The sequence below is a fragment of the Propithecus coquereli genome, unplaced genomic scaffold, assembly GCF_000956105.1.
Source record: "Propithecus coquereli isolate 6110/MARCELLA unplaced genomic scaffold, Pcoq_1.0 Scaffold540, whole genome shotgun sequence".
In the NCBI taxonomy this organism is placed as follows: Eukaryota; Metazoa; Chordata; class Mammalia; order Primates; family Indriidae; genus Propithecus; species Propithecus coquereli.
The window spans coordinates 52,903-77,379 of record NW_012151286.1 but is presented as its reverse complement, the minus strand read 5'-3'; the positions used below and the strand labels follow the sequence as shown (position 1 = coordinate 77,379).

Sequence of the window (24,477 nt, the reverse complement as noted above, 5' to 3'; positions counted from 1 at the left end):
CTGATCTCGAATGTCCTTTCTACTTCTACCATATCTATGAGTCCAAAGTCTACCAAATTATCTTTCCCCAGTTCAAGAGTTAATCATCAGTTTCTTCTTATGTAAATCAGAACAGGAAAGTCTTGCTTGGCCAATCCCTCTGAAAATATTGGTTGGTTGCTATTCTTCGCTATCCCTGAGACCTGTGTCTGACTGCTCAGCATTTGCCTGTTAACAGGAAGCCCTTTCCAGGCCCTGACCAAAGCTCTCTGAGGCCAGCAGCGGCCGTGGATGTCCAGGGAGTTCAGCTCGGGCAGCTGGATGGACAGGGATTGGGTGCACCCAGGCCAGGCCCTGATCTGGGCTGTTGGGGTCCTCGCAGCTGCCACCAAGGGTGAGACACCTAGTGGGAGAGGAGGGCTCTCAGAATATGGGACAGGAAAGAATTTTCCATGGGTGGAAAGGAAGTTATTTTTCAGAGGTCTCTGACGGCCTACAGAGGGCTACATAGTACACTTAGGGCACGAATGTCTTGGTGTTGCTGACAGCCAAGGGCCAGAGCTTCTTGGGCACAGGTATGGCACAGAAGACCCTGGTTTTGCCCTTGGGCTGCTCAGCCTTGCAAGGGACTTGGAGGAGTTCTGTCCTGGGCAGTGCGGGAGGGCTTGGGACAGAATCTGTGCTTCTGCCGTCCTGGCTGCGGAGGCAGGACTTTCGGTAATGGGAGGACATTAGAAACAGCGCCAAGACACCAGGTCCTGCTAAGTAAGTCACTGGGCTGTTTGCTTCTCAAGGATCTGTGCTGTAACCAAGATGCCTGCTTGCCAGTTTCCCCAAATGCCACGTTCATACCCCTGGAAGTAGATGAGTCGGTTTCAGGTGGCATCTGCATGTTAATGTTAAATTTTGTAGATGAATATTTATTTTATGTTTATTCAAAAGCATATACTTAACACATTTACACCACAATTCCATAGCTGTTATTGCTTAGGATTCCTCTAGGTAAAATTTTAAAAGGAGTTTATTCAAATTTAAGAAAAATAAAAAGCTGGTTATCGTACAGGTGACGCACAGATGTCCCAGCAGTTGTGTTGGTGGGTACAGCAATGGCAGAAGTGTGGGACCCCCTGAGCAGATGATTTTGTGGGGTCCTGGGATCTGCACAGCCTGCCTGGTGTTGGCCCTGTAGAAAGGGAAAGCTGCACAGCAGAAAGGAGATGGGTTCTCAAATGAACCAGGAAAAGTTCTGTGGCTTGGAGCTGGGCTCCTAGGAGAAATGAAGTCAGTGCTCTCATGAAGGTGACTTCTAAGGCAATCTTGGATGAAGCGGTGGACACGGACTCCTGGAGAGGGAACTCAGATACTTTTAGTTGCACAGAAAGAGTGTCCCTCCTTGGGGAAGCTCCACGTCGGGCCGTGCCCTGCCTCTCCCCACCTCCTGACTCCTTCTCATGTGTCCCCTCAGGGCTCGCTACTGAAGTGCCACAGAGGAACACCAGCCTGGGATGGGTCCAGGGGAAGCAAGTCACTGTGCTGGGAAGCTCCGTGTCTGTGAACGTGTTCCTCGGGGTCCCCTATGCTGCACCCCCTCTGGGACCCCTGCGATTTGCAGACCCACAGCCTGCATCACCCTGGAATGACTTGCGAGAAGCCACCTCCTACCCTAACTTGTAAGACCAGGCTTGGACCCATGAGTGGCCTGTGACTGTGGGAGTCGGTGGGGGGAGTGAAGGTCATGCAGCCGGGCGGGAAAGGGGAGTAGGGGTGGAGGACGGTCGAGAGAGGAGGGGGAGAGAGAGAGTTACAGACCTACGGTCATGCTTCAGTCATCTCCTGATTCCCAAACTGGCTGGTCACCAGAGTCGCTGGAGGCATTTTTCAAAATAGCAGATTCCCTAGGCTCCCCCTTCTGAACTTCCTGAATCAGAATTTCCCAAGCTGGGCCCAGCAAACTGTTGTCTGATAGCTCTCTAGGGATTCTGAGCTCCAGCCAGCTTTGGGCAGCACTGTGGTGGCCTTACTCCCTGTCGGTCAGAAGGGAATGTCCAGGTGCTTCCATGTGACCTCTCGCCCAGGCTTGACCTCTGTGGTCAGGCTGGGTTAGGGCTTCAGAGAGAAGAACCACACCAGAGGGACTGTAGCTCTGGCAGCTGCGACTGCGCCTGATGCGGTGCCTGGCCCCTAGTGAGAACTCCATGAACACTTGCGGGATGGATACAGGAATGTGTCTCTTAGACACAGGGGGCCCCAGGGGTAAGGAGGTCTCAGTCACCGCAGATTTGCAGGCTTGGGTGGGTAACCAGTTAGCAGGTTGACTGTGGAGGGGTGAGGTGAGAGTGATGGGTGGGCAGGAGGGCTTGAAAATCCCCAAGAATCTTCTTGCTCCTCAGATTCTGTGGCACCCACAGGTTGGGCCACATCCGTTCCTGGTACTGGGGTCCCAGGCAGAAGGAATATCCTGGTGCTGGAATACCCGCTAAGCCACAGAAGATGACCCCATGTGATTCTAGGGACTGAGGACATGAAGCTGAAACTCATTTGTTCGTTCATTCATTCATTCATCCAACTAATATTCATTGAGACCCAACCTGATACCTGGCTCTCCATCAGGCCCTGGGGACACCACAGTAGATTAGTCACAGCTGCCCTCAGGGAGCCTATAGACAGGGACATAAACAATAGTTAACAGTTAAAATACAGGGTGACAAGGGCAACCATTAGGGGGTCAGAGGAGGGTGCTGAGCAAGCACAGAGGACCACCTAACGCAGTTTTGAGGGGAGTCAGAGGTGGCTTTGCTGAAAGCAGTGAGGCCTGATTTCTGGAAAGCCGCATGCAAAGGGGCAAGGGCACAAACACCTGTTAGGGGCAGATTTGCAGCCATACTGTACTCTGTTCTATTAAGAAAACAGCTAACATGAATGGCGCTAAACTTAGTAGAAATATTCGCATATACAATTGCACTTGATCTTACTGTGTGTCAGGCCCTGTGCTGGGCCATGAGGTACAGAGGTGACTGACACAGAGTCCTTGGCTCTTAGCTGTTCACAGCTGAGTTGGGGAAGATGATAATGCTCATGTGCAAGCTTGGGACTAGTTCTAGGAAAGAATACAAGACATAAGGGTGTTTCCAAAGAGCTATGGTCTAACTGGAGCAATCTCAGAATGCTTCTTGGAGGAGGTGGCATTTGGGCTGAATCTGAAAGAGAGGGGAGAACATGAGCAAGCAGATGTGGGGAGATGGCAGTCCAGGCAGAGGAGCCAGCTTAAGCAAAGTCTGGATGCAGGAGTCTCCTTGCAAGTCCACCTCATTCGGTTCCCGGTAGGGAAGCCTGGAAATGTCCCTTTGCGCTTCTGGGGAACAGAAGAGGGAGCGGCAGGAGCAAAGCCCTGGAAATTCAACCAGTGTCCTGCTCTCTACAATCTGGGAATTGCTGAGCCAGCTTGAGTGGTTACGTATGTCTGTATTATCGGTGTAGTCATGGGGGCGTGCGCAGGGTTAATGGTTTATGCTCAAATTATTCTGAACAGTGTGCCTTCCCACCCAGGAACCAGAACAAAGAGAATTATAGTTTGCTTGTGTGTATGTGTGTTTGTTTGGGAAACCATGAGGGTTTTAGCCATGATCAGACTTTGTACTGATAGCTCCCATGTACCTCTCCTGCTCAGGCAGAGGAGATGGGCAGGCCACCCCACTGTCACAAGAACTGACCCCTCCTAGGCAATTTTGCTGACAGCAATTCTGAGGATTTTCTCCTCCCCTTCTCCAAGGTGTTTCCAGAACTCAGATTGGCTGTTCTCAGATCAACACATGCTCAGGGTGCATTACCCCAAGCTCAGAACATCGGAAGACTGCCTGTACCTTAACATCCACGCGCCTGCCCATGCCAATGTGGGCTCCCAGCTCCCGGTAAGGCTGCCTGCTGTGCTTGGCTTGGGGTCCAGGCAGGGTGGCTGTGTGTCTGTCTGGAATCGAACTTAGCCCCCTGTTGGGTAAATGGGAAATGTAATCACTTTAATAACTTTAAAAAATCATTAGAATGGCAGATTCGATTGACTTTTCTGATTCTTTATTGACAGTGATTTTTTAATTTTTATTTTATTTTGTTTTCCCCCTCTTTGAGTATTTAATGATCTGTAAGCTTTCAGAAAAGATACTGCCTAAAAGGGCTGTTTTTTTTTTTATTTGAGAAATAATTTTTTTAAAAAGGATAATAGCATCCTCCAGTTTTTCTATTGTAATTAAGACAGGTAGTAATGTTAAGTATTTCCTTTAATGATGTACAAGATCCCTGTGGAACTGAGTGGGGGAAAGGCACATTCTGTCTCTTTAGCCACACCCTCCCACCCTCCTCTCTCCCCCAGGCCTCTGCCATGGGAGACTCACTCTCTTGTCTCGTAACAGCAACATCTGCTGAGTGCTTATTGTGTGCTGGACACAGTACATTATTTAATTTAACTCCCACAATAACCCCCTGGGTGAGGATGATTGGATCCATTCTACAGATGGTGAAGATGAGGCACGAGAAGGGGATAAGTGACTTGCTCTATGTTGTGCACACAGTAGGTGCTAGACACTGGCGCGAAAGCCAATGTTTTGTCCAGCTCCCCTTTCTCCTCGGTGGCTTCTTACCTTTTCCTACTCCAAGGTTTGTAATTACTAATATGACCTTAAAAGGGGAATGGAAGGGATTTATTATTAAGTATTCGATCAGGGATAATACCATTTCAATACTGTTTTGTGTTCCCTTGTCCCAAGTTTTCTAATCAATATAGTAGGGTTTCCACATTTCGCTTTTTCTTTCTCTCTTTTCTTCTCTCCTCTTCTCTTTGAAGATAGAGAAAAGTCTTAAAACATCTTGAGCTCCTTTTGCTCCTATACATGGTGATTTCTGTCTCCCTTGGGTCACAGGGTGGCTGATATTTAGTTAACACTTTCTGAGCACTAAAAGTGTGCTATTTATTGCTCATTGTTCTAGGAGCTTTAGATGGAGGTTCTTGTTTAAACCTCATGATAACCTTGTAAGTAACATACTATCATTCTTCACATCTTATAGATTTAAAATATGAGCCTCAGAGAGGTTAAGTAATCTTCCCAAGGTCACACAGCTAGGCAGTGTCAGAGCTGGGAATCAAAACCAGGCATTCCGATGCCAGAGCCTACACACTTAACTGAGGATGTCTTCAAAAGAAAAAAACCTCTCACTCTACTTAGAAAGTGAGGCATTTATATTTCACCTGAAGAAAGAATCCCCCAATATGCAAGGGGAGGGGATGGGCGCTGGGCAGGCTGACTCTCCCCTCCTCAGGTCATGGTGTGGTTCCCGGGGGGCGCCTTCGAGACTGGCTCAGCCTCCATCTTCGATGGGTCCGCCCTGGCTGCCTACGAAGACGTGCTGGTTGTGACCACTCAGTACCGACTTGGAATATTTGGCTTCTTCACGTGAGTCTCCCCAAGTGACTGACATGCAGATCCCCAAGGGGTACCTGTGCAGTAGCCACGGGTACTGCCAGCAGCCTAGGGGGGGAATAAGCCTTCAGTGGCATTGAACACATTTGGCCCTAATTAATTAGTTAGGAAATTTTCACAGCTGTAACAGATAAATCCCCAAATCTTTGTGGTTTAAAAAACAAAAATCTCATTCTCACTCAAGTAAAGTTCAGTTGAGTGTCCCTGATCAACAGACATCCTTCCACGTGGCCAGCCAGGGATGCGGGCTCTGGTGTGGACCCTCTGCATTTGGCCCGCGTTAGGAGAATGAGCAGAGGCTCATGCAAGAGAGGTTTTTCTGGGTCAGCCTGGGGGTGTCGCTCATCACTTCCGTTCATGTGCCATTGGTGGAACTCAGTCATCTGGCCACATCCAACCACAGGGGAGACTGGAAAATGCAGCCCAGCTGTGCGCCTGGATAAGTGGAAACTGATGGTGTGAGCAGTTAGTCGTGTCACATGCTCACCTGAGAATCATCGCTTGATTGCGTTGGCTTCCCTTCCCCCAGTAACGCCTAACGTGTATTGGGTGCACGCTGAACCCAGCACGGTACTGTGCCCTTTCGTGCATTATTTCAGCTCACCCTCAAAGTAACCCTGCAAGAAAGGTTCTGTTGTTACTCCCATTTTACAACTGGAAAATGGAGGCACAGAGACGCCAAGCAATATCCCAGAGGTCACAGAACAGAGCTGGGTCTCTTGATCACTTCTATGATCCTGCCTGAAACGCGGCAGGTTAAGTGCGGAGGGGGGTGAGATGGAAGCGAAGAGGAGTAGTGAGGGGCGGGGCCACGACTGTGCTTGGAGGCCACTGTCCCACACTGTGTGGAAGGCAGCAATGATTCAAATATGAATCCTGCCTCCAAGAGACTCAAAGCCTAGTGGGAGAGATAAGGCAGCGACACAAATATCCATGCCACCAGGCAGGACACGATCAACTCTCTGAGAGTGAGAAGGAGCAGGGCTGTGGGAATGGAGATGGGCGCTGCACAGGCTTCCAGAAGAGACATGGCGTTGGAGTCACATCTTATAGATGTGGTTGGGTTTGGTTGGGAGAGCCCATGTTTGGCTAAGGATGCTGCCTTCGCAAAGACTAGGAAGTGGGAAGGGATGTGGCCAGGCATGGGGCTGAGGCAACATTGCAAACTGCTGGGCCTGTTGCCCCAGGGTCTGGGAGGTGGCAGCCAGGCAGGCTGACAGGTGCCTCCACCAGAGCAATTACACTTCTAGCTGCTCTATATGTTAGGATTCCTTTGGAAGAAAGGTTTCCAGCAACAGTTTATAATATCTGGGTTCAAGCCTAGGTAGATGAGGATATAGCAAGAGATGGATGAAGAAAGACAGGGACAGGACTGATAGGGAAAGGCCTCGAATGCCAGGCCATAGGCGGAGCATGGGCCTCCCCAGGCAGACTGAGGGACCCAGGAGTAGCCTGCTCAGAGCCGCGAACGAGGAAGCTTACTCCAGAACAGGGTGGTGGCTGGGCCAGGGGTGCCCAGCTGCAGCTGGGGAGTCCAGTTGGGAGGCTACTGCACAGTCCTGACGTAGGCCAGAGGGTGGCTGGATCATGAGAGCACTAGCTAACATGCATGTAACATGTATGTGTGACATGCTTACTGTGTGCCGAGGGCCGTCAATCTTCACAGCAACCATGTGGAGCAGGCACTATCATTGTCCCCATTTTAGATGTGAGAATACTGAGGCAAAGCAGGCTGAGCGATTTACCCCACGTCACCTGGATAACAAGTGTCGGGGCTATGAGTCCTGTGCTAGGGCTGAGATCTTAACCATTCGGGCAGAATGCTTCTCAGGGTGGACAGAAATGGAGGATGGGGGCCAGGGTGGGAACCACAATGGAATGGGGGTGGCATTGGCAGAGTGTGGCTCCTGACCTGGCGTGGGGGTCTGAGAGAGAGACAATGGAGTCACAGCCAGCCCGGGGGTCATGGACAGAGAAAGCGACCCGGGCAAGGAGCAGTTTAGGGAACTGGAGAGTGGAGGGGAGTCCGGGATTACTTGCAAACATGGTGCGCACCATGTGAACGTTTTCGGTCCAGGCATTTCTTTGGTTCTATGGCATTTTCAGTTGTTCCCCCATTAATTGTCCCCCCATCCAGGGGCAGCCACAGGAGGGGAGGGGTGCTGTTAGGAGCATGGATTCTGGGACCAGACTCCCAAATTTGAATCCTGAATCTGCAGCTTTCTAGCTCTAGGGCAAGGGAATTTAACCTTTCTGTGCCTGAATTTCCTAGTCTGTGAGAAGGAGCTGGTGTGTGCATGGGAGTCCTGGCAGCATGCTCAGGTTCAATGGCAGGTAGCACTTCCCAGCAGAGAGGGAGCCCAGGTGGTGGGACACACATTCCGGCCTCTCTCTAGCCCAGCCTCAGTCGAGCACCTGCTAGTGCCTCCCGCTGACTGTGCACAGTGGAAGCCTGGGTGCTGCAGTTCCTAGAGTGCAGCTTTTGGGGGGCAGGGCAGAGAAGGGTGGAGTGAGGACCCAGAGGAGCAAAGGGAGAAAAAACAGCACCACCCACCTCATAGGCCATGAGGTTTATAGGAGCATTAGCTGTAGATCCCTTAGAACAGTGTCCAGTGCCTGCTATTGCAGCTGCTGTTATTGCTGCTGTTGTTATTATTATTTTTAAATTTAGTCATTATTTAGACCTCTGTGCCCAGGAAGTCCTTGCTCCCTGGTACAGACTAACCCCTAGGAGCGAGACTCTTCTCCTGGGATCCATGGATTCAGGGGAGACTATGAAGACTCTGAAAGTGCACATGCAATATTGCATACGTGTATTTTTCTTGGGTGCATAGCTTTCATTGGATTCTCAAAGAAATGCCAATCCCAGCAAAGGGTGAGAACTAAGCCCAGTTTCCCCAGCTTCTCCAGGTCTCTGACTCCCAAACCCCTCCTGGGTGACACCTGTCCACAGCCTCTGCTCAGAACTCCCCGAGCGTGGCCTACTGAGAATTCTCACTCTTGCTCCCAGCACACAGGATCAGCACGCTCGAGGAAACTGGGCCTTCAAGGACCAGTTGGCTGCCCTCTCCTGGGTGCAGAAGAACATCCAGTTCTTTGGTGGGGACCCCAGTTCTGTGACTGTCTTTGGCGGGTCAGCAGGAGCCATAAGCGTCTCCAGCCTGGTGAGTTCTCTGTTTGTGACTTGAGTGCGCTCCACAGCAGCGCATTGTGGAGTTTTATACTTCTCTTCCAAATATTTAACTGTTATCTTGTCCACACCTAATTTGACAGCAATATTTTTTAGCTATCCTTTATCGAGGTTTTTTCCTCAAACATAATTTTGTTTTCTTTTTACACATGTAGTTCATTTGTTCCCATGATGTTTAATTGATTATGCAATTACAATAACAAGAGCAACTGACAAAACATGTTTGGAAGCAAACACACCTGACTCTTGGCAAGAGGCTGGTGGGAGAGAAATGAACGGAGGTGCTAGAAAGTGACCTGCTGGCTCTGAGTGGGCAGCATCTCCTCCACATCAGTTAGCATGTTAATTGCAGAAATTAGTTGCATGGGTTAAGAGAGCTTCTGCTGTACACTTGACAATATACAAGGTATTTTTATACCTTCAAAATTACCTTCTAAGGTAGCTTATATTAACCTAACTTTTCATGTATTACAACAGCCATCATTTCATGAGTGAAGTTTGACTAGGCACTGTGCAAAGACTTCTATGTTCATTACTTCCCCTACTCCTCACAATAATTCTGTGATATGGGCTCAGTTTTTACTCCAGTTTTACAGAGAAGTGAACTTGATGCTTAGAAATATTAAGCAGCTTGCCTGAGGTTACCCAGCTAGGAAGTAAAGAAGCTAGAACTCACATGCCTGAATGTTTGACTTCAAAGTTTATGAAGAACCTGGGGCTCAGAGAGATTAAATAACTTGCCCCAACCTTCACAATTAGTCCTTGAACCCCCAAACAGGGGCTTTTTTTTTTTACCCTCTAAGTTTAGAGCTCCTAAGGAGGCTTCCTGGTAAGGTTTCTTTAAAGAAGGGGTGGATGGTATGTGCGATGGGTGGGGAGCCCCTGGATAACCTTTCCCGGGTGTCCTGTGTTCTTTCTCCAGATTCTGTCTCCCATGGCCAATGGCTTATTCCACAAAGCCATCATGGAGAGTGGGGTGGCTATCATTCCTTACCTGAATGCCCTTGATGACCAGAGGAGTAAGGATGTAGGTATATTGTTGACATCTTTCCAGCTGCCTCTTCCTTAGCAGGAGAGTATGTGGTCAGGAGTTAATGGAGTGCCATCATCTCACCACGTGCTTGTCTTTCCTTAGCCACCATGCCCAAGAAAGCTCAGGCTGGCCCAAGGTGAACCTTGTTCCTCCATGGAAGGCTCCTGGTTCAGCAGGAATGGGTCCAGCCACACAATGCCACATCACTGGTGTGCATGAGTGTGTGTGTGTGTGTGTGTGTGTGTGTGTGTGCGCGCGTGTGTGTTATAGTTCTTGCATCTTATCCGTTATTCTTTTCTTGTGATATATAACTCAGTCCCTTGTATTATATACAGTTCCTCTCCTGTACCTACTCTACTCCACAGGGAATGGCTACCTAGGGAACTATGTTAAGAAAGATCCTGGGGCGGTTTCCAGCTCAGTGGGAAATAATGCTGTGACTGATTAATGCTGTCTGGCATGGGATTATAAGGAGGAGGTGGGGCATATGTCCAGAGATAGTTATCATCTGTCATCTTGTCTTAACTCTCTACTAGATAGGGAGGCCCTGGAGACCAAGGTCTCTGTGTCCTTCATATCCGAAGCCTAATACCTGGTATATATTGAGCAGCCATAAATGTTTGTTAGATGAATGAATTAACAAATGCACTAATTTATTCATGTTGATTAATTAAGCACTGGGCTATGGAGCTATCTCCTGAGTATTAATCATTTAAGAGTTATATTTTCTTAAACACCTTATAGAAATAACAGAGCACTCCAAGAGCAGAAACATAGAATTAAGAGATTGTAAAAATACCCTCAATATAGAGGGAACACTGATTTTGTCAACATTCTCTAGAAAGCTACTTTCAGTTTGTGCATATATTTATTCATATGTCACACATGTATTGAGTGCCCACTGTTTTCCCAGCTCTATTAGGACCTGTGGGTTTATCAGTGCATAAAACACATCCTAAGCTCAAGGAGACTATAATGTTTTTATTACAAAGGGTTTTTTTACCTGGAATCCATGGATAGGTTTGGGAGGTGGTCCTTGAACAGCCCGGTAATTATGCAGACTCTGTATGCTTGTGCATCTTCCCAGGGAGAGGCTCTGTAGCTTTCATTGGATTCTCAGAGCATCCATGACTCCTGGAAAATTAAGAACCACCAGTGTCAAGGGACAAGTGCTACAAATATGGAAGGTTCCATGACAGGGCAAGCAGGTGGTTAGCAATGGGCTAGGTAGGGAAGGTAGGGAACATTGAGCTGCTAAGAGATTAGGAGAGGAAGGGGTTATGGGGCCTGCAGTGGTTTGAAAGGATATTTTGGAGGGCAGGGCTTGGGCCTTAAAGAATGAGCAGGATTGGTGCAGGGACAGAAAAAAGACCTTCAGGGCACTCCAGACTACGGCTCGGGCAGAGCCGACAAGCTGAGAATCTGATCCCCAGTCTTACCTCAGCTGACAGTTACAGAGCTTACAATGCTGCTCCTCACTCCTGGGGCTTCTGGCTCCATTTAGCACCCCTACGTTGGGCTGCTGGGCTTTGGAGGTCCTAGTGCCAATGCAACCATGCTCACAGGACTGGTCTTTCCGTGACCAGGAATTTGGATTCCATTCCATGGCCTCACCCCTAGCTCTGTCGTTTGCTAAAGACAACAAGGAGGGTAAGGAGAGAGAGTAAGGATAACTCAGTGCCAGCCCGTCCTCTGTGTGCACTTTCTGTTACAAGTGTGTGGGGCTGAGGGAGGGGCCGCAGGATGGACTCATATGCAGAGGACCAGCCTGTGGCTGGTCGGAGAACACTTTCCAACTCTTATTTTCCTGGGTGTTTTCAGTACCGTGCTCTGACCTGGTCCTTCTCTGGAAATAGTTACAGGTGGTTGCACATTTCTGTGGTTGCAATGCATCCGACTCTGTGGCCCTGCTGGAGTGTCTGAGGGCAAAATCCTCCAGGGAGTTGCTGGTCCTCAGCCAGGTGAGGAGGGAGGGGAGAGTTTAGGGGTAGGGTGGCTCGTTCAATGGAGTGGGGCACAAATCCTACCCCTCTGTTATTTATTTTGATTCGGGACTTGGAAAAGAGGGGGATTGAGGATTCATGGTTAACAGCTGTAAAAAGCAAATGTGAGGGATAGAACCCTTGTAGGTAATTTAAGGAACTTGATAGGCAGGGGTGCTGCTTAGCCTGGGTAAAAAAACAGCAAACAACAAGAGCTGTCTAAGTCCCTGAAGGCATCTCACTGGAAAGAGGGATCATGCTTGTTCCCCACGCTCACAGGAGCTAAAGTCAAGATCAGGATCTAGAAGTTCCATTAGGAAACTATTTTGGCTTGGAATAACTGAGAACTTTCTAAAGCCTCAATTGTCTGGAGAAGGACTGAGGTCCTTTAGAAGGTGGTGCGATGCCCACCTCTGCAGGTATTTAAACAAGGTCTGCCTGACCATGGATGAACTTTCAATCACTGGATGGTTAATTAGACTGGATGATCTTATATGTCCCTTCCAATCTTGAGAGCCTTTGATAGTCTTTGAAAGAGCAAAGTCGTTATCTTTCAGACTCCAACATTTGCTAGTTATTTGGCATACATTGACTATCTACGGTGAGCTGTGCTGGAGTCGGGGAAATGGATAATAAGTCCTTGACCTGATGTTACGTCAAGCTCTTCTGTGTGGTCCTTTCTACACAACTCCCCAAACAGAAACTGAAGGAAACCATGATTAGAGCCCCCTGTTGCTTTCTGAGACTCAAGAAATATCCAGCCACATCCAAGGCACAGTGCTCTGGGAAAGACATCTCAGGAAGGTGTTCACACCAGCCCCTACTATCCTGGCCATTCCCTCCCCTCCTCATTTTTCCCTTTGCATTTGGCCAGTGGTTCTCAAACTTGAGCATGCCTCAGAACCACCTTGAGGACTTGCTAAATAAGTTTGCTGGGCTGCACCCCAGAGTTTCGTATTCAGTAGGCCTGGAGTGAGGTGGAAGTTTGTATTGCTAAAAGTCCCGGATGCTACCAGTCCAGGAACCACTTTGAGAACCACTGCACTAGGCCACCATATTTCTTGGGAAGATGCTATTATTATTCCCATTTAGCAGATGAGAAACTAAGGCAAGTTTAGCCCCCTTGCCCAAGAAAGTGACAGAGTTGTCCAGGAACTGTTGCATTGAGCTGGGCCAATAGTGGTTTATTTTTACTTTTTTAATGCATTTTGACCACTGCTAGACAGGGTTGAATTAGCTTGGCTAGGATTTTGTGAACAGAAACAGCTGCTGCTTTTTCTTTTCTTCCTTATTGCAGAGAACAAAGTCTTTCACTCGAGTGGTTGATGGGCTTTTCTTTCCGGATGAGCCACAAGAGTTATTATCTCAAAAAGCATATAAAGCAATTCCTTCTATCATTGGAATCAATAACCACGAGTGTGGCTACCTGCTGCCCTTGGTAAGAACTCTGGCCGTCTGCACAGCCGCTTCCTCAACAGTGATGCAGCCGTTTGCTTCAACAGCTGGGCATTTTCCTAGATGACACCAAGTGTTATGAGGGCTGGAGCCACCAGCCACGCACACAGTGGTAATCTTTCTCTGAAAGAGGGGGAACTGAGGACCTGGGTGTGGGGGGGGGTCACAGGAAGTGTCTGCCTTGCTCCTCATGTGATGGGGTTTACAGTGGGGATTGGATTCATTTGGTCTTTACTACAAACATTACAAATGATTGTTTTCAAGGTATTCAGAGCTGACATTCAAATAGGTGTGAAAATCTTCAGTCCTTTAAACTGTTCATGTCCGGCCATGGTTTGGCATTTTGAACTCCAAGAATGGTCTCCAGGGTTGTACAGGTTGCAAAATTATCAAATCATTTTATTCATTTGATGAGTACGTACTGAGCCTTTACTACATGCTTGTGAAAACCGAGCATTCATCTGTGAACACGGTTCCAGCGTTCTGAGAGCTTACGTTCTCGAGGAGACAGATGAGACACAAAGTCGAAATGATGATTTCAGAGAGTGACAGGTGCTTTGAAGGACACAAGTGGGAGAGAGGGTATCTTTAGGGCAGGCAAAGGGTAGTCGAGAAAGGCTCCCCTGAGGTGGGGTCATTGAGCTGAGGCCTGGACACTGAAAAGGAGCCATGATTTCTCGGCTGTGGTTAGGAAAACCTTCCCCATTGGAAGTAAAGTTTTCATCTGGCCTCAGAAGAGTGGAGGGTTCCATTCATAGCACCCTCAAAGCTAATTTATATAGACCAACCTCCTTGTTTTAGGCTGGGGGGAATGAGCTTAAGAAACAAAGAGATTTGCTGAATTACAAAGCTAGTTGGTGGCTGTCTAGAACCAGAATCCTGAGTTCATTTGTTGTTAAAGCATGTTCTGCCATTACTAATTTGACCTCCAGAGCAATGTTTTGGGGTAAGGGGACCTGGGGATTTTTGTCCTCATGTTGTAAATGAGGCAATTGAGTCACCGATTGTGGCTTGAGTAAGGCCTTTCAATGCTTTCTGGGTGTGTGCTAGAAAGAAGGCGGGTGCTACCGATGACAACCACCACCAAAACCACTGCAACCAGCTCCCAAGTGCCCTCCATGTGCCACGAGCAAGCCATCTGTGCAGCAACTTGGAAACAGGCATCACTGTTCCTATTTTATGGCTAAAGAAACGGAGGCTCAGAGGCTAAAATGGCTTTCCTAAGTCTCCCAGCTGGTACAGAGACAGCGGTGTACAATTTTCATGCACTTAGGCTCTACCTTTAAATGCCAGGTTCTCTGCTTACCGGCTGTGTGACGTAATGTCTCTGAATCTCCATTCCCTCATCTGTGAAATAGGGTTAATCTTAATACCCACCTCATAGGTATGTGTCAAATAGGATGGCATACAGTAAGTGCTCAGTAAATGCTAGATACTGGAATTAGTCAAGTGACAGAATGGGAATTGGTAACCAGATCTGCATAGCTTTAAGGTCTGTATGGTGCTGCTATTCCATGTGAACTTGTAATTAAATCCATTATTGGCTATTGGAGACCAAAGGAAACCCTCCGGAAACAAATTCCAGCTCGTTAACATGCACAGAGGGTTTTCAGTAGTTCAACTATGCTTGTGGATAACTTGAATGACTCTAGGGGTTCCCTCAGATTCCAGGAGACAGGCATGTTTAAATATCTACCCTAGTGATTCCTTACCCCAAGATCTTCAGCAGAAAATGTACCAAGGAGATGCATTTGACAAGTGAATAGTATTTCTGCCCTCTCATGTTTTTAGGTTATAACATTGCCAGAAAATGGTCATTTAACAAAGAATAACACATAGTTCTTCCTATGTATCAAACACTATCATAAGAGCGTTACAAATATCAGCTCACTCAGTTCTCATTGCAGCCCTGGCATGGGGACTGTCGCCGTCTCCACCTTTTGGATGAGACGCCTGAGGCAGGGACAGTTCAGTCCCTTGCCAAGTTCACAGCTGGTGAGGGCAGGACAGGGAGCCTGTGTTCTCAGCCACCAGCCTCCCTGCCTCAGTGCCCGACCCTACTGCTGGCTTCTCAGGGGACCTCTTTGCAAAGGTCTTTAGAAGGAGAACAGCAAAGCACCAGTTTTGAGAGTTTTCTGGCTTCCCTTTGAACTTGGTGTGGAAGCCAAGTTGTGGCCCTCGGAGAGACTGGTTCACCATCTGATGGCTCACTGGGGACACCCTGCTTCTCTCTGCAGAAGGAGATGCCTGAGATCCTTGCCGGCTCCAACAAGTCTCTCGCCCTCCGCTTGATACACAGCCTCCTGGTGAGTGAGCCCGGGTGACCGCAGCGCTCTGGAGACCCACTCACTAACACGCATCCTGAGTCACACCCAGGGAGAGGACCTGGGGGATAGATGTTCCTCACTCATTCATTCATTCAACAGACCTTTACTAAGTGCAGGCCCACCATTCCTTACCCACACTCCCCCACGTCCAAAGAGCTCCCAAAACCCAAAGGCTTTTTGTAACCCACCTGGCAGCCAAACCTGACCTAGATGGGTCTGCAGCTATCAGTCTTTGTAGTTCCCACACGTTCATTTACTTATTTATCGCACTGCGCATATGTTTCTCTGGAGACATGTCAGTATGGATGCTGGGGCTCCGCCCCACCACATCATGTCACGTAACGTGCAGCACATGTCCTGAATTACCTCCCATAGTCGGCAAAGTTCTGAATTCTGAAACACACGCAGGACTAGGGACTCCCGTTCACGCCACACCAGCCTGACGTTATGCCAAGTTCTGACAAGTCATTTCTTCATTCATTCATTTATTATTCAATAGCTTATTCATTCATTCACTGCACAAACATATCAGTCTCAAGTCTTACTCTAGACACTAGGATCTGGAGATAGATTGCTTCCTTTCCTTCTTTCTCTCCTTCCATCCATCTTCCTCCTTTCCATAAACATTCATTCAGTGTGGACTCAGGGCCAGGTTTATTTCATTCATTTATTCATAGAACAAACATTTAGTGAGAGTCCACATGTCCCTGCACTTCCCTAGGTGCTGGGGTGCTGTGGGGGCTGGGTGGGGATGGCAGGACACTTCAGTGCACACTAGGCAGAGGAATGTCTAAGGCCCTGTGGTGCCCGCCGGTGGGGGCAGGTGGCTCCCTCGGGGAGAGTTTGAAGGATTGCTGGAGCTTGTCTGGAGACAGAGGGCAGAGTGAGAGGGGCCATGCGGGACCAAGAGGACCAACTGGGAGCAGAGGGGTGTGAAACCAGCTAAGGATTGGCTGCCACAGGAGAGATGCTTGATGCCATTATAAGCTGCAGAAGGAATGTAAACTTCATCCCAGGGGCTGGGCACAGAAGGAAGAGTGACATGATTCAGTTTCCATTTTAGAAAGAGCCTTCTGGCTGCAGAATGGGCCAGACTGGGGGCAGGGATCCCTCGGGCCTTGAGGCTTGTGGAGGGATATTTGCTCAGGCTTGGCTGTGTGAGGATGAGAACTGGAACAAGAGTTTGAGACACATTCAGAATATCAGTCGAATAGTGGAATCTCTCAGGCTGGGTTGAAGACGGCCTCGTGGAAGAGATGGCCATTGGTCTGGGCCTTAGGGGAAGGGAACCCTTGAGCAGGAGATCATTTCAAGTGGAGAAGGTATCCTGAGCCAGTTCCCAGGGTGGGAAGCAGATGGTATGGGAAGGTGCAAGGGGAATAGAAGGGCCTGGGTCTTCCTAGGCCCAGTAGGATGCCAGGGGCTGCTTTTGAAACGGTGAGTAGTTCTCTGAGGCAGAAGGCAGAGCCTTGCTCAAGAACCCCAGAGTCTTGCATTCTGGCTGTCCTATGGGTTCTTGCCCAATACTCCACTCTCTATGCCCACCTTGGATACCTCTGGCACCATGGCGTCTGCTGATCATATACTCCAAGTGGCCAGGCCCCTGCACCACAGCCTGGACCTGCTGCAGAGCCTGCCCTTGCTCTGGGCCTGATTAAAAGCCACCGGCCTTCTAAGGACCTGATCAATGGGTCTGAGCAGCGTTCCCAGATGGTGGACCCTGCTTCATCTCCAGATTCCAAGCAACCTACTGAGGGCTGTGCCACTGTCTTGGTGGTAGGGGTCTGAGGTGCAGCGTCTTATCCAGCACCCCCCAGAGTACCAGACCCCCTAAACACATCAGCAATGTGGCAGATCCCTGAATCTTTTTGAAGTTCAGCTTTCACCCTCTGCCATTCATGCTTGGGGCAAGTTAAGGGGGAGAAGCCTGGGAGGCAGGCTGGTGCCGGGTCAAAGAAGGCATCGAATGCCCCGTGAAGGCCCTTGGCAGTGGGGCTCAGGGGAACCAGCAGGACTGAAGGCCTGCCCTGGGCCGAGAAGCTTTTCTCTTCACATCTCATGCCATCCTCCGAATAACCCAGTTTTTATAGATGAGGGAACTGAGGCTCCAAAAGACTCACTAGCTTAGGGAAAACAGCAGAGGGCTGGAGGCGGCGCTGGTACTAGGAGCAAGGCCTGTGCCGTGGATGTGTGGCCTGTGTTGTCACAGACGGCCTTGTGCTCAGAAGGGTGCTACATTTCAAGATGGCTCTGCTGTCACCATCTGGAAATTCTTAATAATTTTTGAACAAGGGGCCCACATTCTCACTTTGCACCTACAAATGATGTAGCCAGTTCTGCCCAGCAGTGACTCTTTTTGAAAGATGATAGGGAGGCCCATGTACTGTTAGGAGCATGGGCTTCAGATGCAAATAGACTTGTGAAAGAATCATGGTCCTACCAATTTGGACCAACCACTTCACCTCTCTCAGCCTCAGTTTCCTAATCTGTGAAATGGGGCTAATTTTCATAGGGTCACCGTGTGGATTGAATGAGGCCTTGCCTGTAAGCATTCAGAATCATGCCTGCACAGGTAAGTGCTTAACATGTTGGCCATTGTTGTTGACCCAGATCTCCTGTGACCATGATTTTTTACAGCACCTCCCCTTACAGTATTTGTACGTTGTGGCTAATGAATACTTCCATGGCAAGCACTCTACGGTGGAAATCCGAGATAGTTTTCTGGACTTGCTTGGAGATGTGTTCTTTGTAGTCCCTGCGTTGGTCACAGCTCGCTATCACAGAGGTGAGTCTCTGAGCACCCCCTCCAGGACCACAGCCCAGGGAGGCCAGTGGCTGCAGGGACCCATGTTGTCTGCTGACCAGCTGCCCGCTCTGCCCTCTGCCCCCTCACCCAGGGGGAGTTTCCAGGTGTGTCTGGGATGCAGCTGTGCTGTGCTGACTGTGGCAATTCCCCTGCCTTCCATAGTTTGGGAATGTCGATCAGTTCTTGTTTCTGCTCCTTTCCCTCCTTCGGAATCACATAGAACATTTCCACCTCCCTATAATTTTATGGAGGACATTCCCCAGGTTGTTTTCTCTCTGGAAGTGTCTTCCCAAACAGCTGTGAGGAGTAGTGGAATAATCAGAAAGACAAGATTACTTCTGGGGACATAAACCTTGTCTGGCTTCCTTCCTTTCTTCCTTCCTTCCTTCCTTCCTTCCTTCCTTCCTTCCTTCCTTCTCTCCTTCCCTCCCTCCTTTCCCTTCCTTTTCTTTTAATAAGTATTTATCAAGGACCTACTATGTGCCTGGCACTGTTCTAGGTCTTGGAGATAGAGTAGTGAACAAAACATGTACCCTGTAATACTTCGGGGGAAAAAAAGACCCTGTCATTATGAGAATCACATTCTAATAGCAGGTGAGCCTGATGACCAATAACAGGTAAACATAGAATGTGTTAGATGGAGTAAAATAAAGCAGAACGAGGTCAGTGGTGATGAGGTGCTGTGGAAGGTCACTGTTTTATCAGGTCTGTTAAGGTGACAGTTGAGATAAGGACTGAGAGTTGACTATTGAATTTGGCGACACAGATGTCACTAGGGACCTTGACAAGAACTATTTTCATGGAATAACAGGGGAGTAAAAGCCTCATTAAAATGGGCAAATTGGTCTCCAGACTCAATGCAACCCAATGTCAATCTCAATCGAAACCTTAGCGGTGGTTTTGGAGAAATGAACAAACAAATGCTACAAATATATGGAAATGCGAGGATAGCCAAAACTATCTTGAAAAAGAATAACAAAGTTGGAGGCCCTACAGTCCACCTGATTTCAGGACCTATCATTGAGTTATGGTAATTAAGAAAGTCTGGTATGGACTGAACATCAGACAAACAGACAACAGAATAGAGTGGAGAGTCCAGAAGATAGACCCACACATAGCAGTTAACAAATGGAGCTGGAATAACTGGACATCCAAAACCAAATTTAAAAATTTTTGCTGTTCAAAAGATATTAACAATGCAAGCAAAAGCAGTGGAGTAGGAAACTTCACTGCAGAAGAGGTGAATGAACCAGCAGGGACCATCAGGATCAATTTTAATAGAACTCTAGAAACAAATCAAGGGTTTACAAGCAGCAGGTGAAGATTTAGTCAAGACAGAAGCCCTTGAATCTCACTGTGGCATTTCCACTCACTCTTGCAGCATTCCCTGCGACCCAGCTAAGCAGTGGCCTTGAACAACAACCACCCACATTTATGATACAGCAGCCCTAGGAAGGGAGCGAGAAAAATAGACCTTATTTTCAAATAATTGTCAATGTTTGTTTTGACCTATCTGGGGCTCCCTAAATGACTAGCTCAAAAGGCTTGCCTTTATTACACCTAAATCAGAACTCTCTTAGGCCTGAGGCAGCTACCTGGAAGGCATCTGTCACAAACATTTATAGGTAAATGCATTAGTTGCTGCCACGAGGGGTAAGGGATAACTGTTGGAGCAAACAATAGACTAACTGAAAAGCTTGGGAGGAAAGGACGGGCAATAAGACACTTTGGGAAATTAGGGCTTGAAAAGCCCCCACATGTTCCTGGGTATCTAGACTGCCGTGGCCGTGGGTGTGTCCAGAGTGGGGACCGTGCTCAGAAAAGCCCCCAAGAGGCCCTGAGCTTTCCTGTGAACGTCAACCTCAGGCTCTGCTCGAGCAGAAAGTGAAGGCTAAGGTAGAATCATAAACTGCCTGGCTGGGTTTTTAAGGAGTGCCCAACACACACACACACAGCCCGGCTGCAAAGACTGGGAGCTTTTCTTTGTTTGTTTGTTTGGTTGGTTCCAGGCATTTAGGGAAATCCCAGCTGACCTATCAAATCACTAGCTGACCACTAAGCTAAGAGAAGAGGGACTGTGACAAAGTGCAGACTTTACAAAATTCACGCAGAGACATCACCAAAGAAACAAACAATAGCAACTTTAACAAGCAGTGACAACAAACCCAGGGGTAGGGGGAGAATCGGATATACAGAGTTGCCACATTATAATACTCAAAATCTCCAGTTTTCAAAAAAAATTATGAGCTATGCAAAGAAACAAGAGAATATGGTCCATATTCAGGAAAAAAATTAATAGAAATTGTCCCTGAGGAAGCCAGGCATTGGACTTACTAGACAAAGACTTTATTTAAATCAACTATTTTAAATATACTCAAACACTCCACACATTAGATTCCATATTCTACTCAAGTGCACGTGGGACATCTACCAGAATAAACCATATGTTAGTCCACGGAAAAATTTCAATAAATGTAAAAATGATGCAAATTGTACAGAATATCTTCTTCAACCACAATGGATGAAATTAGAAGTTTATGAAAAGAGGAAATCTGGAAAATTCATAAATATTTAGAAATTAAACAGCATACTTTTTTTTACATTTTAAAAAATTGTAGTTAAATGCATGTAACAAAAAATTTATCCTTTTAACCATCTCCCTACATTCCTTCACCTCTGCTACTGCAGGTCTTTGTGCTGTAATTTCCAGCACACATGCAGAGAGGTGGAGGAGTGTAGAATGCAAATGTATAGGTTGTCTTGGAAGCAGGGAGTTAGCCTTGTTCTGTTGTCTCTGGACAGTTGAATCCGAGTCAATGAGAGAAAGTCACAACAAGGTAGATCTTGGTTCAATATGAAGGACTTTTTTGAGAAGTAGGACTAGTGCCTTCTCAGGCTGCCCCAAGGAGTAGTGAATTCTTATTCATTAGAGGGATGGGGCTAGTTTGGCAGGAAATTTCAGCCTCGAATGAGGAAGGAGGAAGTTAGGCTGGTTTTGGTAGCCTCTTGTCTCTGATCTTTTCCCAGTCCTGGTCTACAAATCCAGGACTCAGTAGGTAGGAATGCAGCCCCCTGCTCCACCCTGCAAGCACACTTGACCTTTCCTCACCTTTTGTCAGATGCTGGTGCACCTGTCTACTTCTACGAGTTTCAGCACCGGCCCCAGTGCTTTGAAGACACGAAACCAACTTTTGTCAAAGCTGACCACGGTGATGAAATCCGTTTTGTGTTCGGAGGTGCCTTCCTGAAGGGCGACATTGTCATGTTTGGTAAGGAAATGGCCACAGGGGCTCCTGCTCTTGGGGGAACACGGAACTTGGGATGAGGTGGGGAGAAGATTCGACTCCTCATGGTTAATAAGGAGCTCTCTGTTCACCCCACCTCTATGAGAGAGCCCTGGAGGACCTGTAGATTGGGATTTAATCATCTCTGTGGCTTACAGAGAGACACAACCTTTCTCTGGAAAATGCTCCCACTCGTATTTTTAGAAACCAAGATGAAAAGAGCTGTCAACATTTGTTGGATAAGTGCTTCTCTTTGCACTAAAGCCTGTGGGGTGTGCACTGTGGGGCACTCAGCATCTAATTTTTTAAAAAAATTATTAGAATCATTTTTTTCCTTCTCTCTGACCACTAGTCTCCCCCTCCCTACTCTTCCCAGAAATCCCATGAGGCTACCACCCAGGGCTTTCAAAGGCAGGGACCACGTTTTTCTTATTAATAATTCTTGGATCCAGATGAGCTCATGTCAATGTTTGTGAAATTGTTACTAATGATGTTAGCTCATTTATTCCTGAATTTAGACATATTTGGTGCCAAAAATAATAAACCAATCAGAGTAGGTTATATCAACAGCAAAAATTACAGGAAGATTACACACAGGAGTTATCACTAAAATATTTAATTAAAAACATTACACAACACAGACTCTTCACACTGGCCTCTCAACGAGAACAGAGCTTCCCACACAGAAGCTGTGGTTTGTGACTGTGGTTTGTTCATTATTTTATGTATTTATCATCATCTTACGTCATCTTATAACATAGATAATGACAGAACTATCTTTGTCATAAGGTTTAAATAAAATAATTCCCACAAGCACACAGTGAGTACTTAATAAATATTACTGTTATTAGTCAGCAACATTACCTGGGCCATACTACGTGATGGCACATGGATTCTCCAAACTGGAAAAAATGAGCAACATATGTATCAAAGGGTTAAACTCCTTGATATCTAAAGAGCCTCTAAAATTGATGAGAAAAGAACCACCTAAGCAAAAACTGGGTAACAGATATAAACAGATAGTTTTTGGAAAAGGAAAACAAGTAGCTTTAAACATATGAAGATCCATGCAGCCTCCCTCGTTAACAAGAGAATTGCAGACTAACTTGGGCTGAGGAAACATTTTCCATCAATCAAGTTTGGAAAGAACAAAATATTTTAAATTAAACAATGCATTCAAGCGGGTGTGGGAAACAGACAATTTCGTACGTTCATAGAAAACTATGAACATTTAAAATGCATAGAGTCTTCAGCCTGGCAATTCTACTTCCAGGATTTTTTTTGCATAATTATACTTCCACGTGTGAAAAAATATAAGTGCACACTAACACATTGCTTTTACCAGCAAAAGATTGGAAACATGATACATGAATTTCATATTTCTGTGTAATAGCATATAAATATTTATATATTATATGTTCATAAAACAAGAGGTGGCAACTTTATCGGTGACAATATCCTAGATATAATAGGAGATTAATTTTAGTAAAAAGCGCACGGTGTAGAATTAGTGTCCAGTCTACTACCAAATGGCAAATGGTTGCCTCTGAGGCTGGTCACTGGGTGTCTGGAGGGAAGAAATGGGAGGGAAATCTATTTTCATTAGAAATGAGATACTCTTTTTGCATTTTGAATTTTTTACTTTTCAAATAAAGAAATACAGTAATTAATTGTAAAAGTGTGCGTGGGCGTGTGTGTGAGAAAGAGAGACAGAGGGCAAAGAGAGAGGGGCTGTCTCTGTCCTCGAGGAACCTGCAGCTTTGTGGGAATGGCTGGAAGAACACAGGGTAGACAGGGACGATGTGAGTTCAGCCTCCGCCATTTGGAAGCCACTATTGTTTGGGCGGTCACAGTTGCTCTGAGCCTCAATGTCTGCACATACAAGATGATGGCTTGGGGGCTTGTAAGGAGGTAGCGGGAGGAGAGGTGTGAAAGGGACCCATCAGTGAGGCACCTGGGACTTCTAGCGCGTCATTGTGAGCAGCGGAATTTTGTGATTGTCTCCTTCAGAAGGAGCCACAGAGGAGGAAAAAGTGCTGAGCAGGAAGATGATGAAATATTGGGCTAACTTTGCACGGACTGGGTAAGTGAACCTCCCGGCCTCCCCCACGCTGGGGTGTTGGAGGAGGAAGATCTCGCTCTGTTTCTACTTTCACCCACTTGCAGGAATCCTAATGGGGACGGCCTGCCCCTGTGGCCGGCCTATGATTTGACTGAGAAGTACCTGAAGCTGGACGTGAACGTGAGCCAGGGACAGAGACTGAAAGAGCACAGAGTGGAGTTTTGGACCGACTCCCTCCCTCTGATAATGTCCACTTCTGAAGCTCTCCTCCGTCCTCTTTCTTCCCTGCTCCTCCTTTCCCTGCTCCTGCCTTCCTTTTTCTCCTTTGTTCCCTGAGAAGTTACCTGTGTATGATTTCGGTTTCTCTTCTTCTGCGATTTCTCCCGCAATCATGAGCTTCCTTCTGAGTTTAGCTGCTCTCTATGGGGATCTTTGCAGAGTAAGCTGCTTTAGCTGGTGCTTTATGGACTTAGGGATGCTCTTTATAGAATTCTTTTCAACATCAAAAAATGCAATTTGTCTTGGAAGGCAACAAGATGTCTTCAGTAAGTCTGGAGGAAGGCTGGCCTATTTGTTGTCATAATAATGATCTTGTTACTCATATGCAATAAAATCAGAATGTAAAATATATACAGGGAACAGAATTTAATTCTGTGCTGATAACTCCGCCCCAGCCCCCAACATCCAAGATGAAGTGGACTTTCTATCAGAGAAGGTGTCTGCATGTGTAATTACCTAAAATGCAAGTCCCCCACCCCAACCCAGGGGGACTTTAGCCACAAGCCAAGTACAGATGTCCTGGATGTTGCTGGGTTTGAGCTGGGTCTCCTCTCTTGCTCAGGAGATGTGTGGGGGCACCTGAGAGCATCCTCAGCCATGGAAACCAGACAT

The 24,477-nt window shown here is 47.3% G+C and overlaps 1 protein-coding gene across 1 annotated transcript; it reads left to right on the top strand.

Moving 5' to 3' along the window:
- Positions 1 to 300: 300 nt before the first annotated feature.
- Positions 301 to 23,922, top strand: CES5A (carboxylesterase 5A). Its single transcript, XM_012657427.1, has 13 exons — positions 301 to 373; positions 1,445 to 1,649; positions 3,749 to 3,797; positions 5,287 to 5,420; positions 8,458 to 8,611; positions 9,560 to 9,664; positions 11,527 to 11,631; positions 12,950 to 13,090; positions 15,345 to 15,413; positions 18,072 to 18,219; positions 21,360 to 21,509; positions 23,535 to 23,607; positions 23,691 to 23,922. Exons 1-13 carry the CDS (start codon positions 301 to 303, stop codon positions 23,920 to 23,922), a joined length of 1,638 nt encoding a protein of 545 aa, XP_012512881.1.
- The last annotated feature ends 555 nt before the right edge of the window (positions 23,923 to 24,477 follow it).